This window comes from Rhinolophus sinicus, linkage group LG06 (assembly GCF_036562045.2).
Source record: "Rhinolophus sinicus isolate RSC01 linkage group LG06, ASM3656204v1, whole genome shotgun sequence".
Lineage (NCBI taxonomy): Eukaryota > Metazoa > Chordata > Mammalia > Chiroptera > Rhinolophidae > Rhinolophus > Rhinolophus sinicus.
In genome coordinates, this window is record NC_133756.1 from 126,033,656 (window position 1) to 126,057,608 (window position 23,953).

Consider the following 23,953-nt stretch of genomic DNA (forward strand, 5'->3'; position numbering starts at 1 on the left):
TCCTTAGACCTGGGATCCTCACTTTCGTGTGAATCAGTGACAGTGAAAACCTGTGGAAGTGGGGAATGCCTGCCCCACCTAATGACATGCGGGTACAAGTTGTTAATAAAACCCACGCTGGTTTGTGACTCTTGCCTCAAACCTATGAAGTATCTCATCTGGAGGGGCATGGGCTCCTAGAATGATCTGAGTGTGTGTGGGGGAGGGGTTCAAACAAGCCTCCCTCTTCTGGAATGTTCCTCTCTCCCTCTGGGAATGATGCAAGGAGACTTCTCTGGCCATCCTGCTCCCCTGCTCCCACCCCGAGTCTGGATTAGGTGTCTCCTCCGGGATCCCAAAATATCCAGGGTGTATCGTCACACTGACCACGTGTGAGGACAATCTGTTGAACTATCCAGTGATCAGTGCTATTACCAGTCAGCCGCTGGAGTCAGGGCTTATAGTTTATCTACCCGTCTACCCCCAGGGCCTGGTTCATGGTAGTTTATTGAATGGAGTGGGGTCCATGTGTGGCCCCCTGACTCACTGTACTCAGTTGAGAGCCTTTGAGGAAAGGTTTGCTCTAGTGCCTTTTCCTGCCTGGAAATCCTCTGGACAGATCACATAGGGCAGTGGCCTTCAGAAAGCTCCTGGGAAGATGCTGGCTGTTCTCTAGAAGAGCAAGGAGGGCCCTGGCTTCTTAACTTGGGTTTAGCATATGAATCTAATATTATAATCAACGGTTTTGGGGTGCCTGGTTCCCAGGAGCTGAGGCGAGTTGGGGAGTGGGGCAGGGTAAAGGTGGGGACACAATGAATGGCGGGGACAGCCAAAGACCGTAGAGTGGGTAGAGGCACTGATGTGGGTGATGTTGGATCTGCTGGCAGTTTCTGAGTGCGGGCCGGGATCGTGTCTCGTGAAGCCGAAGAATGGAAACACGGACCAGGGAGAGGCAAAGAGTTTTAAAAAGAGTATAGTTTATTAGAGGCAGGAGAAGAGGTTGCAGCTCCCGAGCAGGAGGGGGTCCCGAATGGGGCGTGCCCCATGACAGAGGCAAAAGCTCTTACTTTTATACCTTCCCTTGCCTGCTTGGGGAAGGGGAGCTGTTTGAAGACGGGAATTTGTTTGAGAAGGGAACTGGCACCTTCTAATGAAATTCGTCTACCAGGTTTGTTCTGCTTGCCCATCCTGAAGGAATTAGCAAAGTAACCCAGTCTTTATCAGATCAGCTCCGTTTGTGAGGCCAAAAGGAATTTTATGATTAACCTCAAGGCCTTGTTACATTATGTCCTGGAGCAAAGGAGTGATTTCAAAACCTGAAGTTTTAGGATATGGCTGCCTTTTGTTTATTCTACCTGGGACCTCCCTGTCTACCTAGGGACATGCTAGCTCTCCTGTATCAGCACCAGACAGGTGCCAAGATATGCTGTACACCTCCTTGTGTTGGCAGCCGGGTCAGGCAAGTAGGTCCCAGTGGCCCGGGAGGATCGCCCGTTTCAGGGAGCACTAAGCTGCTCTCTGGCCCTTTGGGGTCTCAGGCGAGTCCTCACCGCCCCACACCCTGCCAGCTCTTTGGCAAGAGTGCGTTTCTGCCAGGTAGACATGCGAGCAGGGGAAGGAGGGGGTGTGCCAGCTGTGGCAGACTGAGCTGGCTTACTCTGGTGCCCCAAGGGCTAGCACGAGGTACAACAGGTGGCACTGTGGACAGACAGATCTTGGCCCGTCATAAGGAAGTGCTTTCTAACAGTGGCAGCTGCTCATGTAGATTCACCTTGTGTTTATGTGCCGAGCACTGGCCTGGCCCAGAGTAGGCGCTTGGTAAATGTTTTTTGAAATAATGATTGAATGCTGATGTCTTAATTAGAAATGTAGTGAGCTCTCTGTCACTGGAGCTATTCAAGAAAAAGCTGCCTTAGTGAGTCAGAATGTGTAGTCTGCAAAGTCCTTTATAGCCAGAAGACCCCATGGTTCTAATTCAAATAAAGCTCATGGTAACTTTTTAAGATTGTGACACATGTGGAGCTTCAGACAGCCCTGAGAGGGGAAGAAGGACGTGTGTGGACACACACACACACACACACACACACACACAGCTGCTGATCTCACCTGTGTTGGCTGAACCTCGGTGGTACAGAATGGACACTAGATATGGGCCTATGGTAGACGGAATTTCTAAAATGGCCCCCCAGACATGTCCCTCCCTAATCTCCAGACCCTTTGACTCTGACGAGACGTCATTCCTGTGATGATGCTGTGGTTTATGACAAGCGGGCTTGAAGATAGGGAGGGTACTGGCTGGGCCTGGCCTCCTCACATGAGCCCTTAGAGCAGGGAGCTTGCCTAGCCTGGTTGTAGAGAGGGAAGTCAGAGAAATTTGGAGCACCAGAACCATGCTCCATGCTGGCTTTGAAGATGGAGGGGTCTGTATGCAAGAATCAGAGAGCGACCCCTGTCTGGGAATCAGCAAGGAATCAGGGACCTCAGTCTATGGCCAGCCACTGGAACTGGATTCTGCCAACACCTTATCTGATTTTGGGAATGGGTTCTCTCTCAGAGTCTCCAGATAGGAGCTCAGTGTGACAACATCTAGATGTTGGCCTTTCGATACCCTGAGCACAGAGCCCACGCCTTCCCACTTCTCACCTACAGAACTGTGAGCCAATAAATGGGTGTTTGAAGCCACCAGGCTCTGGAAATTTGTTACGCAGCAGTAGAGAATGAACAAAGGGCCCTCTCCTTGGGCTCCATTTACCTTTTCCAATTTTTGAGATACAAGCTTAGTGGTTAGCTCTGGTTATTTCAGGCCCTTGCCTAAGGTGAGTGGGCCCTGAGGAGGAGCTGGCCCATCTGTTAAACCTTGTGCCGGCAAAGTCTGAGCTCCAGCCCTGAAGGTTCACATGTGATATCTGAGGCTCACCTGTAGACCAAGGCTAGAGCCATCATGGGTGTTTTCAAGAAGGAGTATTCTTTGGGCACCAGCTTCCTCACTGGGACAGAAGAATGTGGACAATCCTAGGACAATCCCAGTGGGATGTTGGCTCAGGCAGCCTTCCAGCTTTCTGATTGTGGGGGGCTTTTTTTTATCGTTCTTTTCACCTAACACGTCAGCTTGCTTCTGCTTGGCAGGACCAGCCCTCAGGCGACACTTGCTGAGGCCTGTGGGAAGTTGGCACAGAGATTAAAAACAGTGACCTGGCAGGCATGTGAGTGACACAGAAGCCAGAGTCTCATGGGGACCTAATGGAGCCTGTCAGAATGTGAGAGGGAGCCCAAAGAAATGGCTCTTCCTCCAAGTGTGAATGTCCAAATGGTGCCAAAGTGAGAATCTCATTGCTCAAGGTGAATCTGCCTCTGAGGAATGATGGACGGATATGAGCTGGCACCTTCCTTGGCTCAGCTCTGTGTGATGAATGGCTGGCAAGCTGGGGGATGCCTGGGCCGGAGGCTCCTGGAGTTCAGGCTTTTCCCCAAACAACCCAGTGCACCTGTTACGCAGGGCCAAAGACAGACTCCTGGAAAGGGGCCACCTCTATTTTCTAGGAGTAAACAGCCTTGTCTCCAAAGAAGTGATAAGGACCAGAGAGCTGTGGCAAGCGGTGGGTGTGTAAACAGAGGAAGGAACTGTGGTTCCTGAGAAGTTGTCAGTGGGTTTGTGAGGAGACCTGACCAAGAGCCAGGAGGAAGACAGCTGCTTCCTGTGAGCCATGATCCCCTTTTAGAGATTAACCAATTTCTCCACACCCTACAGGTGTCACTGGTGTCTAGAGAAGAGGAGGGGTCCAGGGGAATCTGGTGGGTCGCCAAGTCCTTTGCTGGTGGCTGTAGGCCCTGGTTGTGGTGGAATAAATACCCAGCAGGCTGCTAGGTCCTCTGGCAAAAGGTCGGGCAAGTAGTCACCTTGTTTCTGGCATTGGACACCACTGAGTGGCAGTGCTAGGGGCTAGGCTTTATTGGAGGCAAAAGAAGACATGCCTCCGTGATGGCCTCATCTTACAGCTGTTAACTCCCTTCCTGGGGATCCTAGGACTTGGGGTGTTGTCACTTGAAATGCTACTATTTAGTTAATGAAGAAGGTGAGTATTCACAAATCAGCCTTGCAAATAAGCATGAGCTTGTAGCATTTTAGACCAACCAACCTTGTGCCCACTTCTATAAGAGTTTGTGAAGTCTTTTGATGCCACGGTGACAGGTCCAGAGGGACCTGAAATTGGTGCTGATTAATCCCTTTTCCACAACAGAGACACAGATCTGTACCTGCCTTGCAGAAGCCACCAGGAGGGCATATGTCAGGCTTGAGGAAGGAGCCGCAGGGGTGACTGGTTAGAGTGGGTACCAGGGAGGGAAGAGGCCGAGGGCTAGCTGCCACTTTGCCTCGTGACTTTGAGTAAGCCCTTTCCTGTCTCTGGGACCTCAACTCCTTTATGAAACAAGGAGGTAGGATCGGTGCATTGTCATGATATCTTCTGGCTCCAGTGCCCCAAATTTCAAACTCTGTGAAATGCAGTGTAATTTTTCTCTATGACCCTGTTTATAGTCCTTCCTGAAACTGTTGATTTGCTGGGACTCAAAGTTTGGGTTATCTGAAGATAGCATGCTGGTTGATTTGGCATCACCCTCGCGTCTCCTGTCCTCAGTATTAGACCCCTGCAGCATGGTCTGCCCTCTGTCCCCAAGTCACTGACTACTCTAGTGCTCTGTGTGCAGTGCAGAATAGCCCAGGCCATTCTTAGTGACCTCAGGAAGGAGTATCTGGAGGGCTGTTCCATATCTCATGCAAAGAGACGTGTGTAAGAGGAAGGCATAAGTAATTATATCTTCTAAATGGTAGGGCCAGCACCAGTGATTAATCAGAGCAAAATTCTCTTGCCACCTGCAGAACCAGACTCCTTATCACTCACCCGAATTAGCTACTGATGTCTCCCACTTTTCCTTGTCCTTGGATTTTAGAAAGAAAAGTTTCAAGATGATTCGGTCCCAGTCCCTGTCTCTGCAAATGCCAACACAGCAAGATTGGAAGGGTCTCCCGACAGCCAGTCCAGCCTTGTCTCCCACAAGCCCTGTGCTCCAAGAAGCCACTTCCCAGCCCGTGCCAGCGCCCTATACTGTGTCTGAGTTCCAGCGGGTCACCATCAGTGGAGATTACTGTGCCGGGGTAAGGTATTTCCCACACCACTTTCTGTGGGCTCCCCTGGGGTCTATGTGAGGGTTATATGTGCCCCATGCAGAGGATGGGGGGCCCTTGGGCCATTGGGGTCATGCCCAGCCCTAAAGCCTGGCCCGGTTTGTGGGTGTCTGGGAGGCGGCATATGTGAGGTACAGGAGTCTGAAAAGAAGGAAGGTCCTAGCAGAGTTTGTGGGGTATGGGTGTGTTGTCTTGGGTGTGCTCCCTCCCTATGACTTGGGCCTAGGGCTGCGGGCTGGCATACCATGGCCGTGGCTTGTCAGTTCCATATGTCCTCTGTCCCTGCAGCCCACTGAGGAAGCTGCTGGCTTGGACCCTTTAGTGTTTCCACATGTTGAAAGGATTCAAAGTCCTGGTGTTGACTAGTTTGCTGATTCAGCTCTTCCCATGTGTTTAGGCTCAGTATCCTTAAACATTGGCTCTCCTCCCAATCCGGAAGAGAGAGTCTTGATGAGAAAGTGAACAAGCTAATTTCCACACCAAGTCAGTTAACTCCGTCACTGAAAATGTGCTAATTTCACCTGGTTGGGTGATGCATTTTATTGTTTACTTTGTGAAGAGAAATATCACTAAGCTAGTGCCAGGGTTAAGTTTGGCTCTATCTTCCTGGCCCCCAGTCTACTACTGTGCCTCAATTGGTCTTGTTATTCTCTTCTTTCCTTTTTAACAGTCGTTTTAGAACATGTAGTAGACCTGAGAAAGCAAAGTGGCTTACTGCTCGCCTTACAAATTTTTCCCTAGCTTAAATTTATTTATTTTTTTGTAGAATAGAGTATTTTTGCATGTGGTGTAAAATTTCAAAGGTACAAAGATTATGTTAGTGCCCCAGCTACCCAGTTCCCCTCCTCAGCAGCCCTTGGTTTTTATTTCTTGTGTGTTCTCGCATAGACGGCCTATGTATCTACAATTAATTATGTCCACACTTTAATTATTTTTACAGAAATGGTAGTTTACTATACACATTACACTACTGAATCTGACATTTTCTTACTTAACAGTACATCTTGGAGATAATGCCATATCAATAGATAAAGAATTTCCTTGTTTCTTTTTACAAATGCATAGTATTCCCCTGTGTGGATGTACAATATTTTATTTAAGTTCCTGTGGATAGGAATTTTGGTTGGATTGGAAACAACACAGGCCTTGTCTGAAGATGCAGCCTCTTGACCAGGAGTCCTGGGTGTCCAGCCAGCCTTTGGCCTGTGGGCCGAGCAGTGACAAGGGAGAGTCAAGGTGGTCTGACAGCTGGCTGAATGGGACGACATCCGCCTGGCACATCAACTAGCTTCTTTCAGTCAGCCTCCTGGCTGGTGCATCAGGAAGCGTGGAGTCCCTGAGCTGAGCAGGCCGTCGGTCCCCAGAGAGCTACAAGTCGATGACAGGCAGGCTGAACTTGCAGAACTTCTTGGCTCCCAGTGGGTCTGCTGCCAGGCGTGAGGCCTGCTGTGCTGACAAGTTCATTGGTCCACTGGATCCTTGAGTACCCTCTCAGATATCTTCAGCCATGGCCTGAGCCCCTGGCCAAGCTGAGTCCATCAGTTCTGCAGACAAAGATTTTGGCTTTGTTGTCGACAGGGGGATATTTTTGCCTAAAGTATTTGTATCTGCTCACCTGTTCCAACTATTCTCAAAAGACATCCACTGGAAGGGGTAAAATGGAATTAACACACCCACTTGGGGACACTTGGAGTCAGGAAAGGAGAAGCTACTTCCTTAACAAAAAGCAAGGAGTAGTATTTAGTAAAAGTATAAAACCATGTATAGGGAAGATACATGCCAACTTCCTTCCTCTGAGGATGGAGTGGGGTTTGAGAGGGAGGAGGGTAGAGTTTTAGCTGTATCTATGATGATTTTTTTTCCAAACATATAAGAGATCTGAAACAATGATGAAAAATATTAAAATTGTTAGCTCTGGAAGGTAGATACACAGATGTCTATCATATTATCTGCAGTGCTTGTCTATATGTTGAAATATTTCAAAACTAAAAGTGATTTTTTTTATTAAAGCAGAGGAGGCCACCTTCAGGCCCCAGCCCTCCCCACTTTGCTGTCCAACCACATCTTGCACCCCCATCTGCTATATCATATATCCACTGTTATGGCTGTCTGTTTAGCTGCTGTCACCCCAAGTACATTCAGATTTCTACCACACACATCCTTCCCAAACAGACTAAAATTAATGAGCCCACTGGAAGGTGGGAATTTATCTCATTCTTTGAATACGAGGCAGCCCTGGGAAAGCAGAATGTCCTTGGCCTTTGGGGATCAGTCAGAGCAGAGTCTGAAGTTTGACTTTGTAACTTCCTGATGTGTGATTTATCCTCTCTGGGTCTTGGTTTCCCGATTTGTAAAATGGATTGCAGTGAGGACCAAATAAAATCTACAGAAAAGGAGTGGCACATGATACATGTTAATAAGTGCTTGTTGACTGGGTGAATTGGGGTGATTGCCAGATGAATCAAAAGCCTGGGGTTGGCAAAGCAGCAGATGGAGCACACAGAAGTTTTCATTTTTACCTTCGAGGGACCCATGTATTTTCTCAACTGAAAAGGATGATACCCTCATCAGGGATATGGTCCGGGCTTTGCCTCTTCGTGTGCTGGGTGCAACAGCAGGTCTGTGGTTTAATCAGCGCGCTGGAGGCTGGCCTTGTGCTGTGCAGGCCAGAGTACCTGCCTCCCTCCCAGCAGCCCTAACGCTCCTCCTGTGTCAGGGGTCCCCGGGACCACCCCTGGGTTCAGTGATTTTCTAGAACACCTGGGACTCATCACATAACTGTGCTCTGACTAGGATTTTTTACAGTGAAAGGATGCAGAGCAAAGTCAGCCCAGGGAACAGATCCCTGGGGTGGAGTCTGGAGGAAGCCCTCTCCCAGTGGAGTCACCACAATACAATTCCTCAGATCGCATTGTGACAACACGTGTGAAGTGTCATCTATCACGGAAGCTCGTTTAGAGACTTAGCGCTCAAGCTTTTTATTGAGGTTGGCCACACATCTGCATAGCACGTCCCCACATTCCAGACTTCCAGAAGGAAATAGGTGTTCGGCATAAACCAGAGTGTCTGTACAAATAGGTTGGGCATGGCGAACCACTCTTGCTTAGTTAAGGAATAGTAGGAATACCCGTGAAACCCGAGTTCCCAGCTGCCAGCCAAGGGCCAGCCCTTCAGCAGATCGCGTTTGGGCCAGTGGTGTCAGGCTTGCTGTGTGAACTCTCTTCTGTGCCCCCTTCTGCAGATCACTGTGGAAGACTATGAGCAGGCTGCCAAGAGCCTGGCCAAGGCCCTGATGATCCGGGAGAAGTACGCCCGGCTCGCCTATCACCACTTCCCACGGACCACGGCCCAGTACCTGGGTTATCAGTGGGCAGACATGGCACCTCCAGAAGAGGGCTGCCCAGGTATGGTGCTGTGGCTACAGGTGGGGTCGCAAGTGGGGCATGGCCCGAGAGTTGGCTAAGACATTTCACTGGCTGGGTGTATTTCCCCTGGATGGTGTTTTAAGGGCAGGACCCTGGTGTCGGCTTCTCCTACATCAAGTTTACTGGCTTCCCCAAGATTGATTCTATGTGCACTGGGTGCCTGGCCCTGGGTAAAGCTGAGCTGTGGGAGTTAAGAGAAAGATGAAGGCAGTCCCGATCTTGGGAGTCCTCCAGGGAGACAGGCAGTGTCGCATGGGATGTTCAAAACAACACGATCAGGCAATAAATGCCGAATTGGGGGTGGGGTGGGGTGGGGGTAGGTACAGGGAGCATGTTCTGGGCAGAGGAAGTAGGCTCTGGAGTCAAATCCATCTGTATCTGCTCTAAACTCTGCTACTTTTTTGGGCAAGGTATTTCTCCAAACCTCAGTTTCTCAGTCTATAAAATGGGAATAATACTAATCCTGGACCTGTTGTGAGGATTAAATGAGAGAATGCATGTGAAGTACTTAATGTAGTTCTGGCATCCAGTGAATGTTCACTAAATGGTAGCTACATTTATGCTGTGGAGTTTGGGGAAGGGAAATTAGAGAGGGCAGGGTGGTTTCTGGTGGACTCTGGCCTGTGAAGAACCCAGGAACAGTAGGGGCTGTAAGTAATATGAAAGAGGACAACAGGAAACCTCGATATTGAAAGTTGGTGATGGGGGATCCGATGAGGGCCTGTTGGTCTGTGCCAGTGCTCAGGACCCTAGCTGCCCCTGGGGTGAAGTTGGTGCTAAGATGTCTCCCATCTCTGGCTTCCTTGAAGCTCTGAGACCTAGTCTTTGAGCATCTGTTACCACTTGGGCTCTGTGTCAATCTTAGCCCTTCTGGGACCATTTCCCTGTCTGTCTGAGGGAAGTCGATCCCACCTGCCCCAGTTTTGGCAAGGGCAGACAGGGATGGCTGTCAAATGTGTACTTTATCCAAAACAGAGTACCCAGAGGTCCTGGGCATGTGTGTGATGGGGTGGAGGCTGTGGCGTCACGCAGGCATTTGTTCTGCCTACACCTGACAGTCCACTGGCATGTTTTAGGGATTCCTGAGCTGGCTTGTGGCTGTGCCTGATGGGGGGGGGGGACATCAGTGCCCAGATCTGTGCTGCTTCAGCCCCTATGACACGTCACATCTGCTCCAGGGGCAGGCTATTCCAAGCACTGACGGGGGACACCCAGGCAGGTCACCCCACCGTAGTTGCTTCCTTTAGTGAAGATTCCAGGTTTTCCTCCTGCCCAGGCTGGCAGCTGGGCAGCTGGCTGCTATGTGGGGTTGGCTGATGTGCAGAGTTAAAGCCCCCAGTTCTACTGCTATTTAGCAGAACCTGTTCCTTGGCCAGAGACAGAGTTTATCAAGAGTCAGGAAAACTCATTATGAGAGTAACGAGAATAATGCCCTATAATTTATTTGTTGGGCTTTACTATTTACAAAGCATTTTCCTATACCCACTATTGCAGCCCTCGCAACAGCCTGTTAAGGCAGGGGGTGTTATCATCAGATGAACAGACAGGATCAGAGATGTAAAGGGGTTTGCTCAATGTCTCATAGCTGGGGAATAGCCAAGAGTAGTTTTCTGCCTCCTGCGGGCTAACTCAACCCATAGGGGTGGGGACAGACAGCTCTGCCGTTGGCATTCCCTCCTCTGTGGGAGATAAGCTATCTATTTTCTGTTCCTCTGGGGAGGAGGGGTGCTTCTTCATCTAGCCCCTTGGTCTCTCTGGGCTCAGGAAGATGTGGAAGGACAGGGACAGCTATTCCCACTGAGCCATCACAGGTGCTCTCTGTTCTCTTATTAGGAGAAGATAGAGCTGCCCTTTGTAATATGCCTAGCATCCCTGAAGCACCCAAGAGGCTTCAGTTCAGTTCAGTTAAATAAAAAAAAAAATGTATCGAAGTGCCAGCTACGTGCCAGGGACGGTTCTAGGAAACAGGGAGATGGCAGTGCACAGAACAAACAAATACTACGCAAGATAACTAAGTGAAATTATTTTGCATGGTGGTAAGTACTAAGGAGACAAAATAAAGCAGGAAAGGGAATATGAGATGCTGGGGTGGGGGTGGGGGGTTGGAGGGCAGCTGGGTTTTCTGTAGGAAGAACCTGCCTTCTGAGCCCACGTGAGCTCATGAGCTCAAGGGCATTTTGGCATCACTCATTCCTGTTTTGCAGACTTCCACCCTCCCCCACCGCCCCAGGAAGACCCTTATGGCCTGGATGACGCGCCCCCCAACTTGGGCTACCTGGTCCGCATGCAGGGCGGCATCCTTTTTGTGTATGACAACCAGAAGATGCTGGAGAGCCAGGAGCCCCACAACCTGCCCTACCCCGACCTGGAGACCTACACGATGGACATGAGCCACATCCTGGCTCTTATCACGGATGGTCCCACGTAAGCCAGCTTTGCCCCGTCTGCCTCTGCTTGCATGGGAGCTATTCTGTAGGAACAGGTGGGAAAGGCTAACCCTGGGCTTTCCTGCACTCAAACCAGCCCAAAAAGAGAGTGGTTTCCCCTATACCCAGTCTCTGTGGGTTTCTGGAATAATTTTCCATCGTAGGTTGGCATATTCTTAGAGTTGGTACTACCTGTCCCTTCTCCATACATAGGCGTGGAGCTTCTGAGCTTCTGTTTGCTGGTGGCCACCTGTGTACCTTAAAATGGCTGTCACCCCTGTCCCCAGGCAGGACGGCAGCCTGGCAGGGTTACCAGCCCAGGGCATTCCTCTAAGATGATGGAGAAGTGATGCAAACTGTTGCTTCAGGTGTTGGGTTTTCCGTGTTTCTGGAGGGGACAGTGCAGGGAGCCTGGGAATTTTGTGCCCCCCGCCCCATGATGCTTGTGGGCTTGGCTCACGCTGACCTGGCAGGTAGTTGTCTTCCTGAATTTGGCCCCTCACTTTAAAAAAAATAAGTTTTGTTTTTCAATTACTGTTGACATACAATATTCTATTAGTTTCAGGTGTATAACATAGTGATTAGACATTTATATACCTTACGACGTGATGATCTTGATAAGTCTAGTCCCCATCTGATATCATGCATAATTCTTATCATGTTATTGACTGTCTTCCCTCTGCTGTACTTCATATTCCCATGACTATTTTGGAACTGCCAATTTGTACTTCTTAATCTTTTCCTTTGGCCCCTCACTTCTTGGTGAGCACTTAAAGCTAATCGACAATGGAAGTTCACCAGGCCTGGACTCTGAGCCTCCAAGAGGCTGTGCTGCGCAGGGTGTGCCCAGGCAGAATTGGAAGTCTGAGGGAGGGGGAGTGTGCTGGTCACCTCGGGGGCACTTCTCTTTTGTCCTGCCTTTTGGGTTCTACTGGGAATGGGTGTGAGGCTAGTCTCCAAGGGAGGAGAGTGGGCCCAAGGGGGTGTGGCTGCTGGTCCTCACTGATCTGAGGGCAGAGATAAGACCTGGGAGGGGGTGGGGGAGTTCCTGGGAGGCTCACCTCAGCCAACGTGAGGAGCTTTGAGGGGAAGCCTTGGCAGAGAGGGAAACGGCTCAGTGGCTGTCCTGTCTGGGAGGCTGTTAAGGTAAGTCCTGCTGGCGAGAGATACTGCGTGAGATGACTTCTGAAATCCCTTTTCAGTCTAAGACACTCCTGTGCTCCGCTCTGGGGCTCGTCTTGGCAGACAGATGACGGTGCTGTTCCAGGGGAGGCAGCCATTCCTTCTGAGAGTCCAAGTGATTGGACGCCAAGGGAGCTGCTGTTAATGTGGGGGCACAAGGAAGCACGTGGCATGAATTGTGGTTGAGGGTACCGTGTGGCTGTAGGCACAGGCATGTGGCCAGGCATCCGGGCTGCGTGTGGGTTGGCAGTTGGCCTTGCACAGTAGGCACTCCTACCCCCAGTGGCTTTTGCCAGCTGGTGGGGGGGGGGGCATCAGTCCTAGCAGAGATTTCTCTCCTAGTAACAAACATGTCTACATTCCTCTGAGATGTTTGTTACTACCTTCCATCTGCCCACAGTGCAAACCTCAGAGTTGAGCAGTCCTCGGGCTGTGGGGCTTGGGGGGAAGCCATTTAGTCAGAGGGTGATTCCTCTGCACGCCAAGGTGGGCAGGTCACTCCTGATAGTTTGACTCTATTACTGATTTCCTGGGCAGAAGTCAAACTCCTTTCGAAGAATTCAAGGTGGCTGAACATAGACGGGAGGAAAGGAAAAGGAAAGGATGAAGGAGGGAGACTTTTAATGAGTGTCCACACTGCTCAGAGGCAGGCCCTTCACATGCATAAACACCAAGTTAACCCTCCGTCAGTCTTGGGCATTGTCAGCTCCATATTTGTTCATGGGAAGCAGAGGCTCGAGATCAAATTGCCTAAGCACCTAGAGCTAGAAGTCAGAGAAGCTGTATGAGGTTGCAGAGTCAGCTCCACTGCCCTGAATCAACTGCCCACTCGTTCCACAGAGTACATGGATGTGCTTACACAACTCAGCTGGGTCTATAGAAAGCTGGAAGCTCCTCATCCCTTTCTGCTCCATCCTGACCTCCCACCCAAGGGGTGGTCCCTGCAGACACTGGAGAGCGTGATAAGACTTCTCCTCAACTATGGTTTCTCCCCCTTCCCAACCTGCAGGAAAACATATTGTCACCGGCGACTGAACTTTCTGGAATCCAAGTTCAGCCTTCATGAGATGTTAAATGAAATGTCCGAGTTCAAAGAGTTGAAGAGTAACCCCCACCGAGACTTCTATAATGTGAGAAAGGTGCGTTAGTGGGCCAGCGTGCAGAGCCACCCTCCCGGACCCCTCCTGACCTACTGGGATGCCCTGAGCTATCTGGGGCTAGTCCCCTGTGTGGCCTGCCTTGGCCAGAGCAGTGTGATGTGTACGTGCAGAAGGCGTGTGTTGCCTTCCGTGCATCAGGCCGTACCTCAGATGGGACTTGGCACCCATATTGTGTACCTGTTGCAAGTGCCCTCTTCCCTGGAAAACAGGGCATGCCCTGTTAACAGGTCATGAGTTGAGGCCAGGTTACTTTTAAGGTAGAGGATATATTAAATTAATCATGGAGAAAAAAAGCTGTTAAGACCTCTTTGGACTTGGGAGTTTATGATATTGCTTCCTTTGGGATCAGGTGTGTTTAAAGAAAAGTATGTGTTTCCTCTCTGCCCCTCCCCTCGAGTGGATGAGCTGGCTTGACCTGGGCTCAGATGGCAAATGATCACAGCCTCCGGCTTTTCCAATTTCTTCCATTTACTTACTGTACAGTGAGGCAAGGGATCAGTGCTAAGCATGGGGCATTTGATGTTGGAGAAGAGTCACTTCCTGACTACAAGAAGTTCCCAGCCTGTTACAATTAGTGTGATAAATGTGACAGGAATGGCTTTCATGAAAAGGCCAGAACTGACTTAAAGAGTGGGAGTTAGCCAGGAAAGGGTGAGGTAGGGCAATGGAAGTGATGGCACTCCAGGCAGAGGGAACAGCATATGCAAATACCAGGAGGGAGAGAGTGGTATGGGAGAAGAGAGAGACTATGAGTAGTGCATTGCCATAACTGCCAACAATGCAGTGTGGCTGGAGCTCAGGTGTAGGGAGAGAGGGGAGCGGTGGGCTGCAGAGGCCTGTGGGGTTCTGGATCATGCAGGGGCTCATGGGTTTCTCAGAGGAAGCAGGGAGGGGCTGGGGTATGGTAATAAGCTGAGAGAGAAGTTCATGGGGGAAGGGTGGAGATTAGGCTGGCTTTGCCTGGAGGAGGGATTGCCACACCTGAGTCACAGTGGGGTTGTCATCTTCATAGGGGCCTCGTCCCAGGTGGGACCTCTGGAAGATTGCCCCTCCTTGGGGTCTGCCCTGGGAGGAGTGGCTCCTTTGGGAAAGCCCAGCTCAGGCTGGGGGCGCTCAGCAACGGTAGATGGAAGGTCCCCTCTGGGGAGGCCCCAAAATCATGTTTGTTAAACATCATGGGGTCTGGTATAGATTCTCACTTGGATGGGATCGTTAAGAAGTGAGAGTGTGAGGCTTATGAAGTGTCTATTTCCAGGTTGAGGTGAAAGGATGTAGGTTAGAACCACCTACCTGGCATTTTCACCTTCAAGCACCATTTGTTCCTTCTCTGTGAACCCTAGGTGTTCAGACAGGTGGGTGCCTCAGTCTTTATGCCAGCTCCTCTCAGCCCTGTCTAAATACAGCCTACATATCCAGCACAGGCCCAGATGGGCGTCCAGGGAAACTCCTCGCCCAACCCGGTGCAGGCCTGCCCTCCATATATGTGAATGCTCTGGGCCTGACTGCGTCCTGCTGCCTGACTGCACTGATTCCGACACTTTGCTACTGCGGTGGGGTCCCAGTGGGTGTTCCGGGGCCAACCAGCTTCTCTCTGGCCACCATGTGGGAGAGAGTCCACCCATTCTCGGGGTTCCCTGTCATTCTGAGGTTAGCGTGCTGTCTGGACAGAGATGACCTTGACCCCTGTGCTGTCACACAGTGGCCTGTTCTCTGTCACCAGTCAGTCCATAAACATAGGCCCAGGTCTGCTCTGAGTCAGGCCTGCGCCTGCCCCTCCCTGTCTCCTGGGGGCTATATCCTGTGGGAGGAGAGCTGCCTTTCTGAAATCCAGGATGGGCTGGGAGGGTGGCCTCCATAGTCCCAGATGGCGATCAGTATTGTGGGGTAGGCTAGGGCTGTGCTCAGAGGTAGGAGCTGTGCATGGCTGTGATGTGGGTAGTATTTGTGAAAGCACGTGCAACATTGCAGTGGGTCATGAATTACGACATCCTGAGGTCCAACCAGCAAGACTGTCTAACTGAGACAATTATTTTCTGCTCAGAGCTAAGAAGGAGGGGCTGAGTATGCTTGCTGCTTGGGGAGGATTAGGCCTTATCCACTTTGGTGTAAATGTAATGTCTGGGATAGCAAATAGGTTTCATCTTCTGTGCCAAACTTAACCAGTTGGGAGTGGCTGCCTCAGGCTTCTCCCAAAGCTTAGTGAAAAGAGGCTGTAATTGATTACTGATATCTGCCTGGCTATGGAAATGGTCAGTGTTGGCTTAGGGCCCAGCTATGGGCCAGCCCTGTTTGGAAACTCTACTGTTTGTTTAGAACTGGATCTTAGATGAAAGAAGGTCCTCTGGTGAATTAAAAACACTGACATCTAGTGATGTCTTACTTGTTCCAAAAATAATCACCTTGGAGATTCTGAAGTTTGGATGCTTCCTGGATCATTCCCTTGTTTCTTGTTTTCCTTCCTCATATTGTGACTCAGGGGAGTAATGTTGTGCCCCCTGCAGGGTGTCACTGGGAAGCTGGAAACACAAACAGAAAGCCCAGAAGGTGCTGAGTCATGCTGAGGTAGTTGAGCCCAGCTGTGTCAGGCCTCGCTAAGCCAGGCTAATGTTCTCTTGTGCATCCATCCACATAAACCAGTATGGCTGAGGTGCCTGTATGTTTACACTGTATTTTTGGTGCTTTGAATCATTTCATTTCTCTGATGTCTGGTGGTCTGTCTTTCTGGTAGGAGTGGCAGGATAGAGCAGGACAGTGGCAGGTAGGAGTTAAGGCTTCAAGTCAGCCTTGAAGCTCAGGCTAAGGAGCTTGGGCTTTATCTTGAAGACATGGGGTCCTTTATAGTTTTGTTAACAGGAGCGTGGCCAGATCCAATCTATATTTTAAACAGATCTCTTGATGCTGGAAGGAAGTGGATTGGGCAGCAAGGCTAGGGGGAGGGAGCCCCGTTCTGAAGTCTGGAGGAGAAATGGGGAGGGGGCCTCCAGGCGTTGGGAGGGGCTGCCTCGGTGGCCCCAAAGGTGCTGAGGGTTGGACATCCTAACTCCTGTGGCCAGGGGATGTGGCCCGGCTCACGGGCTGGCGGGTGCTGTGTTGTAGGTGGACACGCACATCCACGCAGCGGCCTGTATGAACCAGAAGCACTTGCTGCGCTTCATCAAACACACGTATCAGACGGAGCCCGACCGAGTTGTGGCGGAGAAGCATGGCCGGAAGATTACCCTGCGGCAGGTATTCGACAGCCTGCACATGGACCCCTACGATCTCACTGTGGACTCGCTGGACGTCCACGCGGTGAGTAAGCGTCTGCGCAGTGTCCCGAGCTGTCCTGGTTGGGGACTCAGCCCCCCTGAAAAGCAGCCATGATGGTGCTAGGAGAGAGGCTGGCTGTGGGAGCAGCTCTTTCTCTTCTAGCTGTGGAGATGGTGAGACGTAATTTGGATCAGAGAATAACAGGGCTGGGAGCAGCCCATGGGGCAGGGGAAAAGAGTGTAGGACTTGGAGTCAGGCAGGTCCCAGTTCTAATTCCACGTCTGTCACTTAGGAATTGTTTGCCTTTAAACAACACACGCTTTTATTTCCTTGCCTGTAAAATGGTGGCTGCCATGGGCCTATTGACATTACAAAGTTATTAAAATACTAAATGATGGTGCAGTTACTATGAAAAACAGTATGGAGTTTCCTCAGAAAGCTAAATATAGAATTACCATGTATTCCAGCAATTCCACTCCCAGGTATGTATCTCAAAGAACTGATGACAGCAGGGACTAAAACAGACACTTGCACATCAGTACTTATAGCAGCATTATCCACGATGGCCAAAAGCTGGAAGCGACCCAAAAGTCCATCGATAGGTGAATGAAAAAACAAAATGTGGTATAGCCAAACAATGGGATATTTTTCAGCCCTAAAAAGGAATAAAGCACTGGTACCTGCCACAACATGGACGAACCTTGAAAATTTTTTGCTAAGTCAAAGAAACCAGATAAAAAAGGACAAATAGTGTGTGATTTCACTTGTATGAGGTACGTAAACAAATTCATACAGACAGAAAGGAGAATAGAGGTTACCAGGGGCTGGGGGAAGGGGAGAATGGGGAGTTATTGTTCAGTGGGTACAGAGTTTCAGTTTTACAAAATGAAAAGAGTTCTGGAGATGGATGGTGGTGATGGTTGCAGTGTGAATGTATTTATTACCACTGAACTGTACACTTAAAAATGGTTAAGATGGTAGATTGTGTGTTATGTATAATTTACCACAATTAAAAAAATCTGTGTTAAAAAAACCCAAAAACCTGTGTTAAACAAAATGTTGAATGAGATAAAGTGCCTCACAAAATCTAAGCTTTAATAGGACACATTTTGCTATTGATTGTTCAATAGTTCAGTATTCTCTGCTCACTCAGCCAGTCATGCTCCTAGCCATGGTCGCTTGGAGCACAATGTCCCCTGGTCCCTCTTCACAGAGGACCTCACAAAAGGACCCCAGGGCTCGCCAAGTGAGGATACATGGTTCTGACCCCAGTACCTTCCAAGATTTCATGCAATAACTGACATAGAAGACATCTTTCAGTGTGGCTACACATAAGGTTTGGAGAGGGGAATGTGTGTGGTGACTATAGAATGACGTGGTGATATAGGTGGTGGCCTTCTCTCTCCAGGGCCGGCAGACATTCCATCGCTTTGATAAGTTCAACTCCAAATACAACCCTGTGGGGGCCAGTGAGCTGCGTGACCTATATTTGAAAACTGAAAACTACCTGGGAGGAGAGTACTTTGCTCGGATGGTTAAGGTGAGTGAGCCCTCAGCCTCTCCAACTCATCCGCAGACACCTGACAGCATCTGCTTTCAGAGGATGGGGGGCCACGCATGGCCTCCTTGTCTTCTACCCCTTCCCAAATCCCTGTCAATCCAACATCCAGCTCTGGAAAGGCTGAGATGCTCAGGCGCTCAGTGCTCCAGCCTTGGCCGCCAGCTCCTGACCACGTGCAGGCTGGTCCTGTGTGTGCCCTCTGTGCCAACTGCAAACGAGGAGGGGGAGGGTATCCACCTTGGGAGCACTCACAGCGTCCAAGCTTGCGGTCCTGTCTGTTTGCAGCCTAAACTTGGCTGGGAGCAGCTTAGCTCCATGCGGAGCCATGTCTGCTGCCTGGCCGGTTATGCCTGTGACGGTGCAGACCCAAGGCCTATCTCTAAGAAGGAGCCTCTGCTGAGGCAGAGTGAGTGCTTCCTCTGCAGCAAGGCGCTGCAGATCAGGTCTCCCCAGCCCGGGAGCAGATGGCTGAGGGAGCTGCAGGGTCCAGCAGCTGGGGTGCTCTTGGCCTGACCTGAGCTCTTCTTGGTGCCAGGAGGTGGCCCGGGAGCTGGAAGAGAGCAAGTACCAGTACTCAGAGCCACGGCTCTCCATCTACGGCCGCAGTCCTGATGAGTGGCCCAACCTCGCCCGCTGGTTCATCCAGCACAAGGTCTACTCACCCAACATGCGCTGGATCATCCAGGTGCCCCGGATCTAGTAAGTGAGGTGGCCCACTGTCCATCTGTGCCCTTTGGGCTCCAGCCGGCCCTGCACGGGCTGCTGAGTCTGCACTATTGAAGGGTGGGATCTGTTCCAGTGCCAGCTCAGGCCTCTTCTCTCCAGAGCTTTTCCCATAGAGAGGGGTGGTCAGCAGAGATGTCTTTGGGACAAACTCGTACTCTGTGAAGAACATACGTGTGCAAAGGCCTGGTGGGAACGACTGCCCATCTTCTCACTGCAGGACGTAGCTGTCCTTTTGGGTGAGCACCTGGGTATGAGTAACCTTGTGGTGGTCTACATTGTTGGCCTTCTCCCTGGATATGGCTCAGACCACCACTGTCCTCTCCACTTGTCTGGCTGATGTGGGGCTCATGGTCCCTGGACAGGCTGGGGCCTGTGGTTTCGGGGAACTGAGCTGAGTGGCAGAGAGTTTGGATCACAGGGAAATAGGAGGATTCATTTCTCAGACCCTTGGTCAACCTGAATCCCTCCATCCTTCTCCCAGCATGGCCTCTGGCTTGAGAAAGCCCTCTGATGGGCTTAGGTAGGTGTTGAGTTTGCAAACCAATGCCTAATATTGCAGAACTTGCTAGGAGTTGAGGAGGGATCGTGTTCAAGCCACATCTCTGACTCTACTCTGGGTGTTTAAATGGGGACACGAGCTGCCTGAGGAAGTGACTGAGGTTGGCCTCCAACAGGCCAAGGGGGCAGGTGGGTCCACCTTAACCATGGAGTCTTTGCTTCCCTCAGTGACATATTTAGGTCAAAGAGGCTGCTGCCAAACTTTGGGAAGATGCTGGAGAACATCTTCCTGCCCCTTTTTGAGGCCACAGTCAACCCCCAAGATCACCGTGAGCTTCACCTCTTCCTCAAATATGTAAGTGTAGGTGGTGCCTCAGGCCATGTGCACAGTGGCCTGGAGGGGAGGAGTCCCTGTGGGTGGCATCGGCTTCCCTTGTCAGAGCCTGTGACTCCTGTGCCCAAGGTGTGGGGTCGCCAGCCCCAAGAGGCTGAATTTCTAAAATAACACCTTCTCCCAGGGAGGGAAGTCCCCTTCTCAGGGGCAGCTCAGGGGGGCGGGGTTCGGGGAGGGGTGCTGAGCAGGCAGCAGGGGCGAGGACTGCAAGTCAGTTCCTGGCCAGGTGGGGCTGGAAAGCCTGGATCCCGCCTCCTACACTGGGGGAAATTGGGGGGTGGGGGGCAGGGCGTGGATACTCTGGCTTTCAGAAGCCTCTGGGCTTCTTAGACATGCAGACATTTCAGCTCTCCTGCTTTTCCCTAGAAACTGTGGTCCTCACTCCTTGTTTGGTTAAGTACACAAGCCCCACAAAATATATTTATCTTCCATATGTGGTTAGTTATGGGAGAGAGAGAGATGGAGGAGAGACTGAACCAAAAGGGCATGAAGGGGACAGGAGCTGGTCCCTCCCTCTGGGTGCCTGGCACAGAGGTGGCTGGAGACAGTGAGAAGCAAGTTCAGTATCTGGTGGAGGTTAGGGGCTTGATTTCTGACAAGGAGGGAGGGAGGGAAGATTCCAGAGGGCTGGGGCGATGGGGGAGGGGTGATTAAGTGTAAGTGTGTGTGTGTGTGTGTGTGTGTAGGGGGGAGGGAGGGTGGCGGGGCGGAGGGAGGCTACCAGGAAAGGGTTTGCACAAGCTGAGGGACAAGGTTGAATTTATATTTTAGACAAACACCATCCTGGCTGTTGTGTAGAGAATGGCCTGGAATAGAAGGTGGCTGGAGGTGGGGGGAAGAGGGCAAGATGAGGGTCGGCGGCCTGTTCCGGCAACGCAGACAGATGATGGGCTTTGAACTCACTGGAACAGCTCACATTTAGTGTTTCCTGCCTGCCCCCGTGTTCCACACCACAAAATGATCTCGCTTCAGCCACACAGTTCCCCTACTTTACACCATTTTACACCACGTCCTTGGTGTTAGTAATAAGCAGTATTATGTGCTTGCTGTGTGTTAGAACCTGTGTTAAGTGCTCTCCTTGGATTGTCTCATTTAATCCCTACAACAGCCCTTTGAAGCACCAGCTTCCTTTTACACATGGAGAGATTAAAACAGAGATCAGAAAGCTAAAAAGTGGCAGAACTGGAATTCACATCCAGGAGCCTGACTCCTGAGCAGGAGTCATTATCCCCCTACCATGCTGCCTCCCGAGTAGGAAAAGTATGGCGCATACAGGAGGCAGGCCCGGGACTCTGGGCAGAGCGGTGGGCATAGGTGTAGGTTGACCGGACCTCGGCAAAACCTGAAGGTGAGTGAGAGGGAAGTCTAGGGGGCCTCCTGGTGCCTGGTGTCTTGAGAGGTGGATAGTGTGGCTTTTAGGGGCCACTGCTGACAGTGGGTGAAGAAGCCTTGAGGAGAAGAAGGAGGAGGATGGGGGGGAGTTGGGTTTGGACATATTTTGTGCTGAGGCCTATGGGAGGTCCAATTCGAGGCCCTGCATTGCTTGCATACTGAGGGGCTGACATCACCCCATGCCAGGCCCTGAGAGTTCCCGTGAAGCCTGGAGCTAGTGAGTGCAGAGCAGAACTCTGGACAGATAGCAGCACTGTGCCCACTCCCCATCCCTCGGGCTGGTCACTGGGTCCCCAGCTGAGGTGTGAACCTGAGACCCTGGACTCCAAGGCCTCTGGCAGCTCATCTGCCCGGGCTTGATGCAGGACCCCTCCTCCTGCCCAGGTGACAGGATTTGACAGCGTGGATGATGAGTCCAAGCACAGCGAACACATGTTCTCGGACAAGAGCCCGAGCCCGGACATCTGGACCAGTGAGCAGAACCCGCCCTACAGCTACTACCTGTACTACATGTACGCCAACATCATGGTGCTCAACAACCTCCGCAGGTGGGTGCTCGGCCCTGCACACGCGGCCACGGCCCTCACAGGTAGGCATGCCCACTACAACACACACCATCATACATAGCACCACGAAGCCAGAGCCCACGCTGGCACACACACGTGTTCACGCACATGCCCACCCACACCTACATGTGTACCTGTCCATCCCTGATATGATACAGACATACGATATGCCAACACATAGGCATGTTCACCTGCAACCACACCAGCAGTGTTCACACGTGCACTTACTCATGCAATACATGATTGCACCTGCTATGTGACAGGCACTGTCCGAGGCATAGGGAGCAAAGCAGACTAAGTCGATGGCTTCATGGAGCTTATGTCCAGATGTCTTACATGCACGGGCTCCCGCCAGTGCCTACATGCCAATGAGGCACACGTGGCAGGAGGCAGATGCCTGGGGCAGCAGAACACTGAGCTACCTACTCCCCTCCCTGCAAATCTAGCCACCCTCCCGCCCCTCCTGGGTCATGGGGCCTCACTAGCTCAGCCTAAGCCAGTGCTAGTTTGTGGGTGTGGAGGTTTTGAATGGGACTGTGATTGAAAGAAGATGGCCTGGTGCTGGGGTGGGGGCAGTCCTGGGCTGCCTTTTGGAGAAGGGGCTCTAGTTCTGGCTTTGCCACTGACTTGCCCGGTGACTTCTAATGTCTGATTGCACTTTCTGGGTTTGCCTGTTTTTATAACAAAGAGGTTGGACTTGATAGTTTCCTAGGGCTTTTCCTGCTCTGAAGGTCTATGAATCTGGACTATAAGGAAGGCCTGGTGAAGAGGAGAAGGGGAGGTGTGGATGGAGGACAGGGCAGGGTCTCTTTCTACCCCTAAGCCCCTTCTCTGTTCCCCAGAGATGACGTCTCTTGGCTCTGAGGAGCTCTGTGCCTGGGCCTCTGCCTTTTGGGAGGGGTAGTTTCCAGGGTGCCCTGCATCAGCTGTGCTGAATGCTGTGGGTGTCTGTCTCCCCTGGAGTAGGCCCTAGGCCTTGGAGTCCCAGGAAGGGGGGACCAGGGGTCCTTGCTGATCAAGAGCCTTCACTCTCCTGCAGGGAACGAGGCCTGAGCACATTCCTGTTCCGGCCTCACTGTGGGGAGGCTGGCTCCATCACCCACCTGGTGTCTGCTTTCCTGACTGCCGACAACATTTCCCATGGGTTGCTCCTCAAGAAGGTAACTGGGCCACTCCTAGTCACCTGCCTTTCCGTGACAGTCCTGCCGGGGGCTCCCCTGGGGAGAAGAGGGTTCCGCTGGGCTCTTGTCCGCCCGCTGAGAGCCTCTGACCAGTGATGCTAAAAGGCCTGGACCTTTTTCTGGGCTGGGCTGTCTGTAGTCATCTTGGTTTCATATTTAATTATGAAAGTGATACTGTTAAATGTTATCACAATTTGGATTTTCTGAAAAATGGAGAAATGGAAAAAAAGCCTTATTGCTATTGCTTTAATCAAAACAGCCGTTATTAGCTTTGGACTATTTCTAATTCCCATATTTTTTTCCAGAACATATTTCTAAAATGCTTATTACCATAATGAACCCAAAGCTTTGGTTCCCTCTTTGTCCCTTAACTTTGTATAATAAGCATTTTTCTGGGCTGCAGCATAATATCTGTGCTCCTCATTCTAAAGGCGTTAGAAGAATGGCCTGCCCTGTGGATGGTCTATAATTGATTCAACCAATCTCTAGTTGTTGGACAGACTCCATTCAACTTTTCGCTGCTGTAAATAATGCCACCGTGAACTCTCTGCATTCAGTCTTCTCCTTAGTTTGGATCACTCCCATAGGAACCATGTTTGCTCAGACTGCTCCCCTGCCCTGGTCTGGGGGAGGTCTAATCAGCCGTCACATTTCCATGCGGGGCGGGTGCTACATCAGGAAACCACTCTAGCCTGGTCAAGTCTGCCCCTTCCCGCCTCTGAGGAACTGGAGTGTTTATAGTCTCAACCTGAATGTTTGTGGTCAGAGCAAAAAACAACAAAAGTGGGGCATCTCCTGGCCTGACCCCCTGGGGTCAGCCGTCCTTCCTGCCTTGAACTGTGCCTCCTCTTTGGAGCCAAGAGGGAGCACTTCCTACACCGGGCAGGAGGGCTGTCCCAGGGAGAGATGGGCATGGGAGGTGGGAATGAGGTGGCGGTGAGGGTGGGGACTGAGTTTGGAGAACTCGGGCTTGAATGGGGGCTTGCATAGACCCCACCCAGACCCCTGGTTTCCTCTGATAATGGTTCTCCC

The 23,953-nt window shown here is 51.2% G+C and overlaps 1 protein-coding gene across 10 annotated transcripts in view; it reads left to right on the plus strand.

Annotated features, from left to right (window-relative positions):
• AMPD3 (adenosine monophosphate deaminase 3) overlaps positions 1 to 23,953 on the plus strand; it is a 44,979-nt gene that overhangs the window by 16,117 nt on the left and 4,909 nt on the right. For all 10 annotated transcript variants that reach the window (XM_074335991.1, XM_074335992.1, XM_074335990.1 and 7 more), the window contains exons 3-12: positions 4,927 to 5,131; positions 8,403 to 8,565; positions 10,791 to 11,010; positions 13,204 to 13,333; positions 16,451 to 16,645; positions 18,012 to 18,143; positions 18,700 to 18,863; positions 19,617 to 19,743; positions 21,559 to 21,722; positions 22,780 to 22,900. In XM_074335991.1, the coding sequence (XP_074192092.1) occupies positions 4,927 to 5,131; positions 8,403 to 8,565; positions 10,791 to 11,010; positions 13,204 to 13,333; positions 16,451 to 16,645; positions 18,012 to 18,143; positions 18,700 to 18,863; positions 19,617 to 19,743; positions 21,559 to 21,722; positions 22,780 to 22,900 (1,621 nt within the window). The remainder of the gene's footprint in view (positions 1 to 4,926; positions 5,132 to 8,402; positions 8,566 to 10,790; positions 11,011 to 13,203; positions 13,334 to 16,450; positions 16,646 to 18,011; positions 18,144 to 18,699; positions 18,864 to 19,616; positions 19,744 to 21,558; positions 21,723 to 22,779; positions 22,901 to 23,953) is intronic.